Raw genomic sequence first — 13,048 nt, forward strand, 5'->3', positions numbered from 1 at the left:
ATATTTACATTCAAAGCGGGACTGTAACGTGAGACGAAGCTGCAAGTTGCTGTGACGTTTAGCTGATATGTTTTGATTAGTTTGAAAAATGCGGGATTTTTTAAATAGAGCGCGTGGAGGAAATATCTGTGTTGACGTCCTTCTGACGTCAACATTCGTCAGGAGGCGCTCTCTGACTCTGGTTAGATGAATAGCCTTTGTTGGCGTAATGAGGTTTTTATCCTGCAGACGATCTAATCTTGAATCTTTTTTCCATAATGCCTACAACCCCAAAGGTGTTGGCTTCATCCAGACTGCAATCGGTGGATTTGTGTCACTTGATGGGGCTTTAATTTTGTAAGCAAAAGAGAACTCTGATACGAGAGACAAGGCTTGGGAACCTCTGCATCTGGTGAATGTCACATACTTGTTGTTTCAAGGAGGGGCGCACGCACACATAGCAAGGACATCAAATTGTGACTCACTACTTCCAGCTATTTGTTGGATTATTTCCTCAGAATTCCTCCAGTGTTTGCAGCAGAATCTCGGAGGGCTAACAAATAAAATGAATGCATTTTATTGCTCTTATTAAAATGTTCTGCCTCTTGTATAATTATAATGTTGCCCTTGTATGAACTGCACTGCACATTCAATTTATGTTTGTCTTTCATAATTTCAGAAAACACCCATAATGCTTTATACTTGTTTGGTCTGATGTGGCTCAAGTCAATAACCTGATCCCCTGGTTTTATCAAACGATTCTGTGTACACAACTGCAATTCAGTTGATTCGTTGATGGAAGAGATATCGCTGACTGGATGACAGGTGTTTAGTTTCGAGATGAGAAAATATAGTAACGATGTTTTGAACGTGCATGAATGTTGACCAGACAAAACATGAGCTGAGACCACAAAGCATCTTCACTGCATCAAGCCAGAACATGCTAACGCCACTGTTTTAATAGCAAAGGCAGAAACGTACAGCGACGCACAGATGAAAGTTCGACCACATCTCACTGGACATCCTTGCTTCAATCCTGCAGTTGTACAATTTCACATGCGCACTCATAAGCTACGGTCAAAAAACAATTTTCAAAGTAAATATTAAGTAACAAAAAAACATGAAATCAGCAGGATGAAACAGCAGTCAATGTCAATGAAAGCTTACCTACAAAAAAAACAAGATTCATGTAAAACAGGAAATAATGCTTAAATATGATTATCGCTTTGAACATCTTACACATCCAGATCAATGACAGCAGGTGGCACAAAAACCCATATCTATCTATCTTTCTGACAGATTGGCATGTCAAAAGCTATTTAAGTTCAACTTTTATAGTACACATTGATGTCAATAGCGTAGAAAAGCACAGCAATATTAATAATAGCAAAAGTATACTTTTCTCCTTCAAAACAAGCCATTGGTGTTTAAACCTGTACCGTGCGCATAAATTAATGGAGGCATTTGTTTTTGAGGATTTTGTGACACAGCACACTAGAATGGGCCATTTTGGTAGAGGTTTTAGGTTTTAGGAGGTGATTCGGTGAGTATTTGAATTTGTTTTTGCGGCTGAATTTTTTTATAGCTGAATTTTTTTGCAGGTGAATTTTTAGACACACTGAATATTTTTAGATGTTGAAAAAAAATCAGAAGCAAAAAAAGATACATACTTGAAATTCGACAGCTTGCCTTATTTCGATGGTAAAAAAATTCAGTTAGAAATTCGAATTCAGAATCTGATGGCAGTTTTACTTCCATAGTCAGGAGACTCCCAACATATCTTTTTGAACGTGTTCATGGACGGTGTTCAGATGATGAAGCATACGATCATGGAAGAAACTAAAGAAGCTCAGCTGAAGCTCAGATTGATTTACCTATATTTAGCAAAGCTAAAATCTATTAAAAGAAAAGAGAGAAAGACTCAAACTCAAAGTAAATAAACAAAAAAAAAATTTGATAAAGAAACACTGGACTCCTTCATCAGCAACTCTGGGATTGGACATCCAGGACATTTTTAGAACAAATTCAATCCCCCCAGATGATGAAATGTAGTGTTTTTTTTAAATCTTTGGTTCTGTGTAAAACGTAGGCACAATTTGTATGTTTGAATTTTATAGATCGTGTAAATCATGTTGAGTTTGCTGAAGTGGTAAAATATGTTACATCAGAAAAGATCAAATACTGTCATAAACAATGTTTAACAGCAGTCCTAAAATGGTTTAGTTGATGCATAAATTTGCTTTATTTTTTTTTTTTTTATTGACCAAGTCTGCTCAGGACGGCCTGGTGTGGACTCTATATCCATGGAGTCGGTGGTTCCAACCGCTCTATAGTGGCTCCCTGAATCTTTTACAAAAGGACGATGTCGGCCCTCTTCGTCTGGATCGGCTACACCTCTAGCGGCAAGAGGGTTTTTTTTTTTTGTTGTTGTCGAGAAAGGAATATTTTCTTTCCGTTTGCTCAAGCGGAAGTGGCTCCCTCTATTTTATTTGAATTCCATGCTGGAAAAAGATTTTTCTACCTTTACTGGGCTAAAAAAGATAATTTTGTCTCAATATACAGATGTGTAAATATTTGTCTAATTTCCATTTTCATTTTCATATAAACCTGAATGAATTGCTTGTGAACTGTGATGGCTAAATGCATCTATCGTATACTCTTTTCTGTTCAGCGTGAGAAAACAAAATGGGCTGCCATGGCAACCAGCGTACCAGGAGAACGACAACCAACAGCCAACCACTGACGGCACCTTGAAATGAAAAATTGAGAAGTACAGAAAACTGAAATGGAAAATGGTGACATACAGTAAGTGAGGTATTCTGGAACCACTGCATACACTTTTAACTTACAGGAACAAGAAATAAATAGTTTGGTCTGTACCTTGCAAAGTCACTAAAACCCATGTATATTATTGGAAGTGTAACATGTCGCTATTCTAACTTGAAGTCCCCACCCCACACAGTAAGTGGCCGTTATCTAATCTCTTCCAAACACGCCCAGCAGAAGTTCTACCGTTAAAGTCGTTGAACATATCTTCCTGATTTATGTGTGCAACTTCTCGGTTGCCCTGGAACTCCCGCAACCATTTGTGCATTCACCTGCTGTCTTGGCTGCTCTTTGCCTGCAGCAGACAGACCCTTGGTAACACTTTATAATAACATCTTCAAGGAATTGGTTTTAATTAATAGCAAATTACGTTCGCTGAAAGTTATTTCATGGTGTATAACTACTTAAACAATAATTAATACTGCTTAACAAATACAAATGCTATAATTGACCCTAAATCTAACATGTTTTACGGTTTTGCTCACGAATAAATGATTTAGAACTAGAAAGACCGAGTGTTGCATTATTCACCTACAAGAGAGATTTTTGAGTGAGTGATCATGCGAGTTTATATGCTTAACTTAATCCAATTTCTTAACTTAAGTTTGAAGAAAAATTAACAATTATTCCATTAAAAAAAATGTTTTTCTTTACTTTTGTTTTGGGTGGGGGTGAACAACTACTTCTTACATTATATTATATTGAACGTTGCCACGTTGCAAAAAAAATGACTGATTGCTAGTTACTCTTTTAAAAAGTAACAGTTACGTCACTGATGACTTGTTTTAAAAGTAACAGCTACTGAAAAGTTACTTTCAGTAGCTGCTCAACATAAAAAAGGAAACCTGTTTTGCTAAAAACTCTGGAAAAAAGAAGCGGGGCTTCCTGCCAATATACGTTTTTACAGTTGCAAAAATTGTGTAACATCTCTGCAGTGCTGTTCTTGTTGCAATGATATGGTTTTGTGATTATGCTCCTTAGTTCCTATTCTTTTGTGTGCATTCACCTGAACGCGTTTTCAAGCTCCACATCTAAAATTCAAGTTTCAAATCAAGTTTAAAGCCACAGATGGAATCTTCAGTTTTAACTTGCGTTCAGCTCCAGTGTTCAGTCAGGAAGTCACAGAGAGTCCTGGGAACAGACAAAGTAAATCTCCACATGTAAAACGCAATGTATCTCAATGTCGATCGGCTGTACTTAACAGGGTAAACTTAACTACCTCAGCTGGTGTGGGCTGACCCGGGTCTCTCATTTCGGGATGTTCCTGCCGACAGACGTATCAAAGCAAGTGGTCAAAATAACATTTATCTCCAACAGGAAGGCTTCAGACAAAAACACTCAAAGAGTGCATTGGGAAAGTGTATTGGGAGTTTAATTTATTGAAAAGAACGTCCAAAAAAATTTGCTACAATGCTACTTGTTAAAAGCTTCAGGTGTCAAACGCAATATATGTCTCAAATAGTTCTATTAGAAAAAGCTGTACTCACTAACATTAAGACATAAAAATACAGGAAAAAACACCAAACTTAACTGGTGAGTTGGCCTCATGCGTGACCATGTAACTCCCACGTTGTGCTTCATCGTTTGTCCTGATTGGAACAAAAACGACAATTATACAACAAAAACTCCTCAACATACATACAGTAAACGCTTATGAGCTTACATGCAGTTTGATATTCAATCACGTATATTGTGGGGTACTGGGCGAAGTACCTTTGACGATATTTATAGAAATACCACGCCGCAATGATGACGTCCAGGGAAAGCAAAAGACCAAATAAGACCCAAGGAACAAGGTTGCGTTCTGGAGGGAACGAACACACAGAGTACAGAATGACTTCAAACAAGTATCTCTCTTTACAACAGGAAATATGCCATTTAATATTTCAAGCTATTCATTGGGCTTTTGTATTTAGCTTTTGTGGCCTTTAGGTTCAGATTACACATGACATTTAGATGACCTACAAATGTCAGGCAGCTCTACGATACAACACATTATTCTCGTGTTGACAAGTTCTGAAGCGCCCAAAGTATCAGAGAGCGGGGATTACCACGACCATGAGACTTATTAACATGATAGGACCTGCTGTGAGTTTTTAAATGGTCCAATGAATGTCTGTTGAGGACTGCATGGGGGTGGGCGCTCATCCGTTCAGCCATTTGTCTTGTTTGGTAACTACAGTCACCAGCTCTTGACGCTAAAGCATTCCTTGGTAATAAGAGGGGGGGGGAAACACCATGGAGGTAAAACTGTGGCAGCACTTGACCTGAACAGGTAGCCAAGTAGACCTGTTGGTTTTTTTGTCCGTACGAGTTCGAGACCTCACACTGATAGAAGCCTTTCAGGTGAGAGGCGCAGTGTACGACGGTCAGGTTTCCACCGTCAACTTTGAAATTGGAGTCGGGTAAAGTCTCGCCAGATCTGAATGAGAGACGCAAGACGACAGCATGAAGAGTAAGACACACGTTAAGAATCAGACCAACAGAGAGTTGGACCACAGGACAATTTATACAACATCATTTAAAAAAAAAAAATTTCCAATTTGATAGGGAAAAGGAAAAAAAAAAAAAAAAAAGACAAACCCCATCGCTCCTCAGAGGAGCACAGGGCATTTATCTTTGAACTCTTTCTTACGTGATTTTATTCATTTATTTGTCTTTATTTTTTATATTGACACCCCATGTGTGTATATGTATACACACAACACACATTTCCCTACACAGTGGTTGTTTTCTATATAGATAGTGTGGCTGATTGTTTGAAGTTGCTTTCCAGCTTCCATACGTTTGGACCCCCTGGGACATTTTAATTATCTGTATTTCCCTTGCAGAAGCAGGTTATTTCTGGTATCGTGTTGGTGAGGAGGTGAGTATAATGGAGTATAATGCGTTCACACACTCTAGTACTTTACCTGTTTACAACATTACACATAATGTATGCGTTTTGATAAAGGTTCACTTGAGGAAGCTTGAGGAGACCATACTTATGGAAGAGAGCATTTGTTGGAGAGTTTGGCATCGACCATGAAAAGGAACTCTAATAGCTTTCTTTTGCAGTGTCAGAAGTTTGGTCATTTAAGTAGAACGAGAATGAGTCCAGATAAAGTTAAAATCATTCAAATGAGGCTCAAACTGAGATCTGTACAGTCATAATGGTGCATCTATTGGGACCAACTGTCTCATTTTAAAGAACAGGACAGAACAATTTTAGACATTTTTTAACTACTTCTTAAATAGTACTTTTAAAATGTATGAATTCATCTATATGGATTCCTATAAATTCTATGTATTCAACTTTTTTAATATGTAAACTATCCATTTTTATATCCATGACCTGATCACTGTACTTTTGACAGTTTGAGCAGAAAAAATATAGAAGGTATTGTCAATATTTAATGATAATTTAAAGTATTTACCTCCTCTAGTTGCTCATTCAGGAGCTTTTCAAGCTGATCCGTGTGCTTATGTGGCATAAATTACTGTGTTTCATCTGCCAAGAGTATTCTATGAATAGCACGAGAACAATGTTCATCCATACAATAAACAAAAGAGGTCCCAGAATAGATCCCTGGGGTACACAATCAATCCTGCACAAACATGTTTCAGTCTACTATAGAGACGTACGTAAAGGACTGATGTCATCTGTTTTTTATGCAGTCCAGCATCTCATTCAACTGACAAATTACAGTAATAACAGTGTGCCTCAACCGACACAAAAAAAAGATTCATTCTAAATTAATTATACAGTTGATAATTACTTCTTCAGTTTCTGTCTCTAATTCGCAGAATCGTAATTCCCCCACTTTTCAGAAACCAGCTTTATTGGTTTGTGTTCAAAAGAGTGAGACAGTATTCATCCAATGCATTAACTGCCACACCTGGAGTCTGTCTGACTCGACGGTTTGCCAACAACTATTTATGGTTCCAGATCCTCACCTGCCATCATGGAATTATAAACAAAAGTACTGTTGTTGGCTAAACTTTCTAGTGAAGATAAAAGAGTCTCCTCAAGCCACACGAGACAAGTTTTTACCTGCAATGTTTTATTGCAAAATAAAAAGAATAAAATCAGTTAACCAGCATAAAACAATGAACAACATAGTGGCTTGTTTTGTAAACAAATGTGGATATAAAGTGGGTATTCTGAATGGAAGGCTACATGATTATCTGAAATTGTGGATGTCTTCATCAGTGACTGATGATTCTCAAAGTACGGTCGTAGATTGTGTTGAAAGTTGCACTCAAGTTCTGGGGAAAAGCACTTGACAGATAATATTAATATAATATTTATACTGTTGAACACGGTCAGGTGATTATCTCACTTCCCCCCAGCTTTACATGCAGTAATAGTTATTCATCCATAATAGTTCATCGATATAATATATGTATCTTATAATTAGTGCTGTGGAAAATAGCATTTTAATTCATTTAATTAAATGATTTGATATCTCTCTCTCTCTCTCTCTCTCCTTATAATACAATTAAAACGCGTTACAGTTTAGGTTTGTCATGCAAACTGAAATATTTTTAGGTTTTTTTTATTGTTTCATTTTCAAATTTTCAATGACATTAAAACATTTTTAGACGTCTGCGCATTTGCTACGTGGGTCAATAAATACTACATAACCATGTCGTCAAGTAGTTTGCAAAGCATGCTTGGGAAAACACAGAGTGTGTAAAAAGTATTGAGCATTTAAACTGTACTGCAGCTGACGGCTCAATCACACAGTAAAACAGTTCCCTTAAAAAAAAAAGAAGAAGAAATTATCTATAACCTAATAGCTTATGAGAACACGTTTCCATCATGTGGATCTGTTTACACCTCGATAAAATCTGATGCCGACACACCATATGGACTGAGTGCCTTCCATGGCAGTCGCCTGTATTGGTGGGTGAATGTGTGTACGAACGGGTGAATGTGATTAACAGTGTAAATCGCTTTGCGGGACCGCTCAAGCGGTGGAAAAGTGCTATATAAGTTAAATCTATTCGCGTTTCAAATGACGTGGCACCTTAATAATATCTATTGAGTCGACTAAAGTCTGGCCGCTCACTTCTTGACCAGACGGACGTGACAACTCCTCACACTGAGCTTTAAATGGAGAACCAGGTCAGGAGTTTATTTTTCACAAGATGCTTTGATCATCACTGCTGTTTTTTGAGGTGCAGAAATGTGACCGTAACAAACAAAAAAAAACAAAACAGAGGAAGTGGTTTGGCTGAAAAAGCTCAAGTCAAGCAGCAAAACAAAAAAAGTTTGAATAAAAATGTGTCAACAGATTATTGTACCTGGTCCAGGTGAAGTCCGGTTTCGGGTTGCCTTCAGAAATGCATTCAATGGTTCTGTCTGACCGTTCCAGGATGGTCACGTTCATGGGCGAAACTGCAGAAAGGGGAAGAGAGTGCGAGATATTCACGGTCCCTCCAGGGGCCTCATGCATCGACTCTATTCAAAGAGTAACTTTGCGAATCTAATTTTAAAGGAACTACAGCCACGAGATTTTTTTTTTTCCTGGTGGGACTGAATAAGAATTTTATTTAAAGGCACCATGTGCAAGACTCACACTATCAAACTTTGTCGTATTTGAATTCAACTGGGTAATTTGATCTATTACCATTGGCTGAAAGAAATGGTGGAAATGTTGAGAATGAAACGGCTGCTGGGGCGAGACTGAAACGCTTGCTGAGGAGATGAGTAACGGCTGTTGACTGCGTTGAGAGCAGCAGTTGTTGGACATGCTTGACTGCTGAACGGATGCGAGTGAGCTCCTAGCTGAATGAATCCCACCACAATAATATAATGTGCATTCAACATGCTCAGCGCCTAATGTTGTCGTGGAAGATCCGTCCATTAATCCAGTCATCTTCCATACTGCTCATCCTGTTCGTGGTCACAGTGGGGGGGGGGGGGGGGGGGGGGGGTTGGGTTGCAGTGAGGACGCAGTCCAGCAAAGAGCAAACACAAGAGAGACAACCACACACACATTCAAAATCACACCTCTGGCTGGTATTTGCACCTTGACCGCCGACTTATCTCTTGGTTCAGGGTTAAAATGCGAGTGTCAACAAACAAGAAGTAAAACTGGACCCTAATGGGGACTTTTGCCTTTTTATTTTATTTTTTTATCACGTGCTCGTCACAGTCGAGGTGATTTGCCCCCAATTTACATCGAGTCTCGGTTGGAAACAGACGAACGACATCGAAATCAACAAGCAGGTTCAGCTTTTACACAACGACGACTCAATAACACATTTGGAAAGAGAGAGATGTGGACACAAGTCGTCCCTCGACACTGACAGGTGATACATGAGCGTTTTTGTGGTTCACAGAACCAGTTGGCTGCTATCGCAACTATTAAAAACTGTTCCGGCGGATGTGACTTTATATCTCCACGTACTCATTTCCCTTCCTATTGCTAACCGTCCTCGACATAATGGCTCCTTCGCTGCATGTTGTGCATTAGCAGAATGCATTAACAACCAGGAGCCATTATCTCCCTCCGCACAGCGGAGGGAGATAATGTTAAAGGCCCACAGATCCCCACCTGCAGCAGTGCACATAAAAGCAGACGTTGAGAAAAAGAAAGTTCAGTTCCACCACTGAATTGACATTCAGATAAATGTACGATTCAAACTGCTCCGTACATTCAATGACGCAAATTCACACAAACGGTAACATACATAAACGACAAGATGGACATATTGGGTGTACCTACAGAAAACATGTAGGGCGGACGACTGGAGTTGGTTTCTGGACAAGGCCGGGCTGCTGACGAGACACTGCACCTTCCGGCCGCTGATTTCTTTTGTCGGTACCCCGAACAGCGCCGAGACCGTGGTCGTCGTTCCGTCGGCTTGCTTCGTGGAGTTGGTCCTTTCCACAAAGCCTTTCTCCAGATCGAGCCATCTCACCTTTGCAGGAGGCCGGGCGCCAGCAGCTGTGCAGGTGGCAAGAAGGACTTCTTCATTTCCCAACACGAGAGGATCATGGTTGAGGATTGTCGATGGAGGGACTGGAGGAGAATTAAAAGTAAGGGTGGTAAGTGAGGCGACAACCACAATTTTCTCTCATGCGCTCCACAAATAAATGATTCCACATGCAAAGTGTCACATACTGAGCAGTTGTAGAGGTATGTCTGTCTTGTGATTTCCACTGGGAAACAAAGTAAAAATACACGAGAACGTTCCTTCATCGCTTAACGAAACGTTGGATATTTGAAGAGTTCCGTTCCTCGCCGCAAAATTCCCAAAGAATGTGATCCGAGCGTCAGGACCGTTGACAAAACTGGCTCCATTCTTTTCTGAAATGGTGAAAAAAAAATTATTTCCAGGATATTTCCTGGTCGTCCTGGTCCAAGATATCTGAGTGAGCGTCTCCACGTCGTCGGTCATCTTGCAAGGTATAACAACGGTGTCTCCCACCACCGCCGTCAGGTTCCCACCCATCACATGGATCGCTGAAAAGAGCCACACGTTGCGTGAGATGACCAGTTCTTCACTATACAGAGCAAATATGCATTCTACAAGTTTGTAAGTATAGGGATGATTTGTGACGGCAATAAGGGGATGTGAAAAAAAAAACAAGAACATAAAATGACTCAAATGCAAACACTCACAAAGTACCAGTTGTCAAGCACGCTCAGAATCAGAATCAATTGTTCTTATTATACGATTAATAAATTAAGTTTGAGAAAGTTACATGAATGTACTACGGACACAACACAGAGTGATTAAGACTGATGGGATGGTGATCAAAAGAAAAGTTCACCTGTGTTTTCAAAACACAAGTGCAAATCCTGTGTTTTGCATTCATCACAGTCATCATCTTTAAAAACCAATTAAGATGGGAGGAGAACATTAGTATTCACAAAGTTCTCTATGCAGTTAACTCAATGTTAAAACAATTCTGAGAACTTTGTAACATTGAAAAACACCGATACGTTTCTTTCTCTTCTTTCAACGAGTTAAAAAATTTCAGTGATTACACATTTTTATTTGCTTCTGATTATAAATTGAATTGCAATACGTTTGGGGGGGGAGAAAGCACACAGGGGCAGTTTGTTTAAAACGTATTAATCTTTATAAAAATAAAACAAAAAAACAACCAATTAATTCATAAAATCAAATTACAGAAACTCCAGTTTACCGAAATGCGTTGTTGATGTTTCGTTCACACACACACACACACACACACACACACACACACACACACACACACACACACACACACACACACACACACACACACACACACACACACACACACACACACACACACACACACACACACACACACACTTCTCCCGACTTTCTTAAAGAAAAACCCCCCCTCAATATTCGGCACGTCAAGACCGAGTGAACATTAAAAGATCTCGGCTGTGAAGCGGTCTTTAAAAACGGTGGCGACAAAGAGGAGAAGAAATCCGTGTAGTCTCCAAACCTTGTGTGGTTTTGCCTCGAAACGCCACCGTCATCATCACCAGCAGACTGCATGTCGTCGCAAAGAAACGAGGAGGTTGTAGCGGCTGGAAAGGTCCATACGCGACTGGAGGGAATTACGGCATCGGGTAAACAAACACTCCACTGCTCACGTCGGAAAAAGGACTTCGGTCAAGCCAGCCCGCAGTTTCAAAAACGAAGTCAAGTGAGCCGGCCGTGCGGCTGTCTGCTGCTGTCAGTGATAAAGGATGCAGCGTACTATTTCCGCTGACGGATTTCAAAATAAAGGCTTAAATCACTTAGCCTGGAATGGTTGTCAATTTCTATAAAGAATGATTTATTCAAGCTAAAAACTACTTATTCAAATACTGTATCAATGGAATCAAGCTATTGTTTTCAAAATATTAAGTCAACATATATGTAACTTGTTTTTAACAGTATGATGTTGCTCTTCAAAAAAATCTATTTGGAAATCAGGATATAACCAAACACTCTTATTTCAAGAAGGATTAAATCAGAAACTCACTAAAAGTACTCACTCAAAATAAAATGCAATTGGAAATTGGAACAGAACACATGAATTTGAAGTGGAAAACTTCAAAATTCCTAGTTGTCCCGGTGTCATTCCATCTCACAGTGATTGGAGACCTTCCCAGGATGCCACTCAGTCACTATGAAGGAATTCTGATGTATAATTTCAAAATAAAATCTAATTGAAAATTGAAATATGATGTCCTTTCACCTGACTTTGAAGTGAAATAATTCCGAAATTCCTAGTTGTCCCGGGGTCATTCCACATCACAGTGATAGTACACCATCCCAGGATGTCACTCAGTCACTATGAAGGAATTCTGATGTATAATTTCAAAATAAAATCAAATTGAAAATTGCAATATGAAGCCTGATTTTGAAGTGGAATATCTCCGAAATTCCTAGTTGTCCCGGGGTCATTCCACCTCACAGTGATACTACACCATCCCAGGATGCCACTCTGTTAGTTTGAAGGAATTCTGATATATAATTTCAAAATAAAACAACTTTGAAAATTTGAAGGAATTAGGATTATTTATTCATCATTGAGCTGTACAGGTGTTTGTTGTGCTGGATCACAGATTTACACCTGGAGGAATGTCAATAAATATACTACCTTTGCTCTGAGATGTCCAGAGTACAGTTGAAGTGAAATATAAAGTACTCCAAAACACTACAAAGGAGAAAATACAAAAAGTCTAAACTATTTTATTGTTCTTTATTCAGTCATCTGTGTGGCATTCACAATATCCCTGATAACGTCTTTTGTTGATGATTTGTTTCCAAAATGTCTGATATTACAGAAAACATTTTAAATGGCTCGAAAAGTGATTCATTTTCTGACTCGTCTCGGATGACTTCTTTAGACGAGACTTTGTACTGCTCCTCCATGTCCAGTACAGACTCCAGGTCAATTAGGCAGTAAACAGGTCCATGTTCTCCTGAAGCCACTTTGCTGCACGTCTGCAGTAACCAACAATCCTTGATTCACGTTTCCTCTGGAAAAATCAGACAGAAAAAGGATCTTTCCAACACTGCAGCAATAGTATTTGACCACCAGAGACTGTGAAACCAGACTACTCTTCTACTGTCGTCTCCCACCTGGTGGAGTGACGTCCAGTGTGAAAGGAACATTAGTGCACTGCTCTTCTTCAAACATACAAACACACATATTTCAATATTCAAACACGAGCAAGACACTATGAGAGTTTTTAATTAGTCCACACTGACATCATATTACCGTATTTTCCGCACAATAAGGCGCACCTAAAAG

At 39.2% G+C, this 13,048-nt stretch overlaps 1 protein-coding gene across 2 annotated transcripts; it reads right to left on the reverse strand.

Annotated features, from left to right (window-relative positions):
* Nucleotides 1-898: 898 nt before the first annotated feature.
* LOC308131201 (nectin-3) lies at nucleotides 899-11,424 on the reverse strand. 2 transcript variants are annotated; one of them, XM_080497834.1, is made up of 9 exons: nucleotides 11,246-11,424; nucleotides 9,921-10,262; nucleotides 9,522-9,818; nucleotides 8,095-8,188; nucleotides 5,073-5,227; nucleotides 4,519-4,609; nucleotides 4,337-4,394; nucleotides 4,025-4,069; nucleotides 899-3,936 (listed from the first exon to the last, which is right to left on the reverse strand). In XM_080497834.1, the coding sequence occupies exons 1-9, from the start codon at nucleotides 11,280-11,282 to the stop codon at nucleotides 3,925-3,927; spliced, it is 1,131 nt and encodes a 376-aa protein (XP_080353960.1). In that variant the 5' UTR covers nucleotides 11,283-11,424; the 3' UTR covers nucleotides 899-3,924. The 2 variants fall into 2 exon arrangements, 1 of the variants encoding a protein (XP_080353960.1); XR_013936650.1 differs by lacking the exons at nucleotides 899-3,936; nucleotides 4,025-4,069 and having other exon boundaries at nucleotides 4,519-5,227.
* Between the last annotated feature and the right edge of the window lie 1,624 nt (nucleotides 11,425-13,048).

This window comes from Blennius ocellaris, assembly GCF_963422515.1.
Source record: "Blennius ocellaris genome assembly, chromosome: 6".
Taxonomy (NCBI): domain Eukaryota; kingdom Metazoa; phylum Chordata; class Actinopteri; order Blenniiformes; family Blenniidae; genus Blennius; species Blennius ocellaris.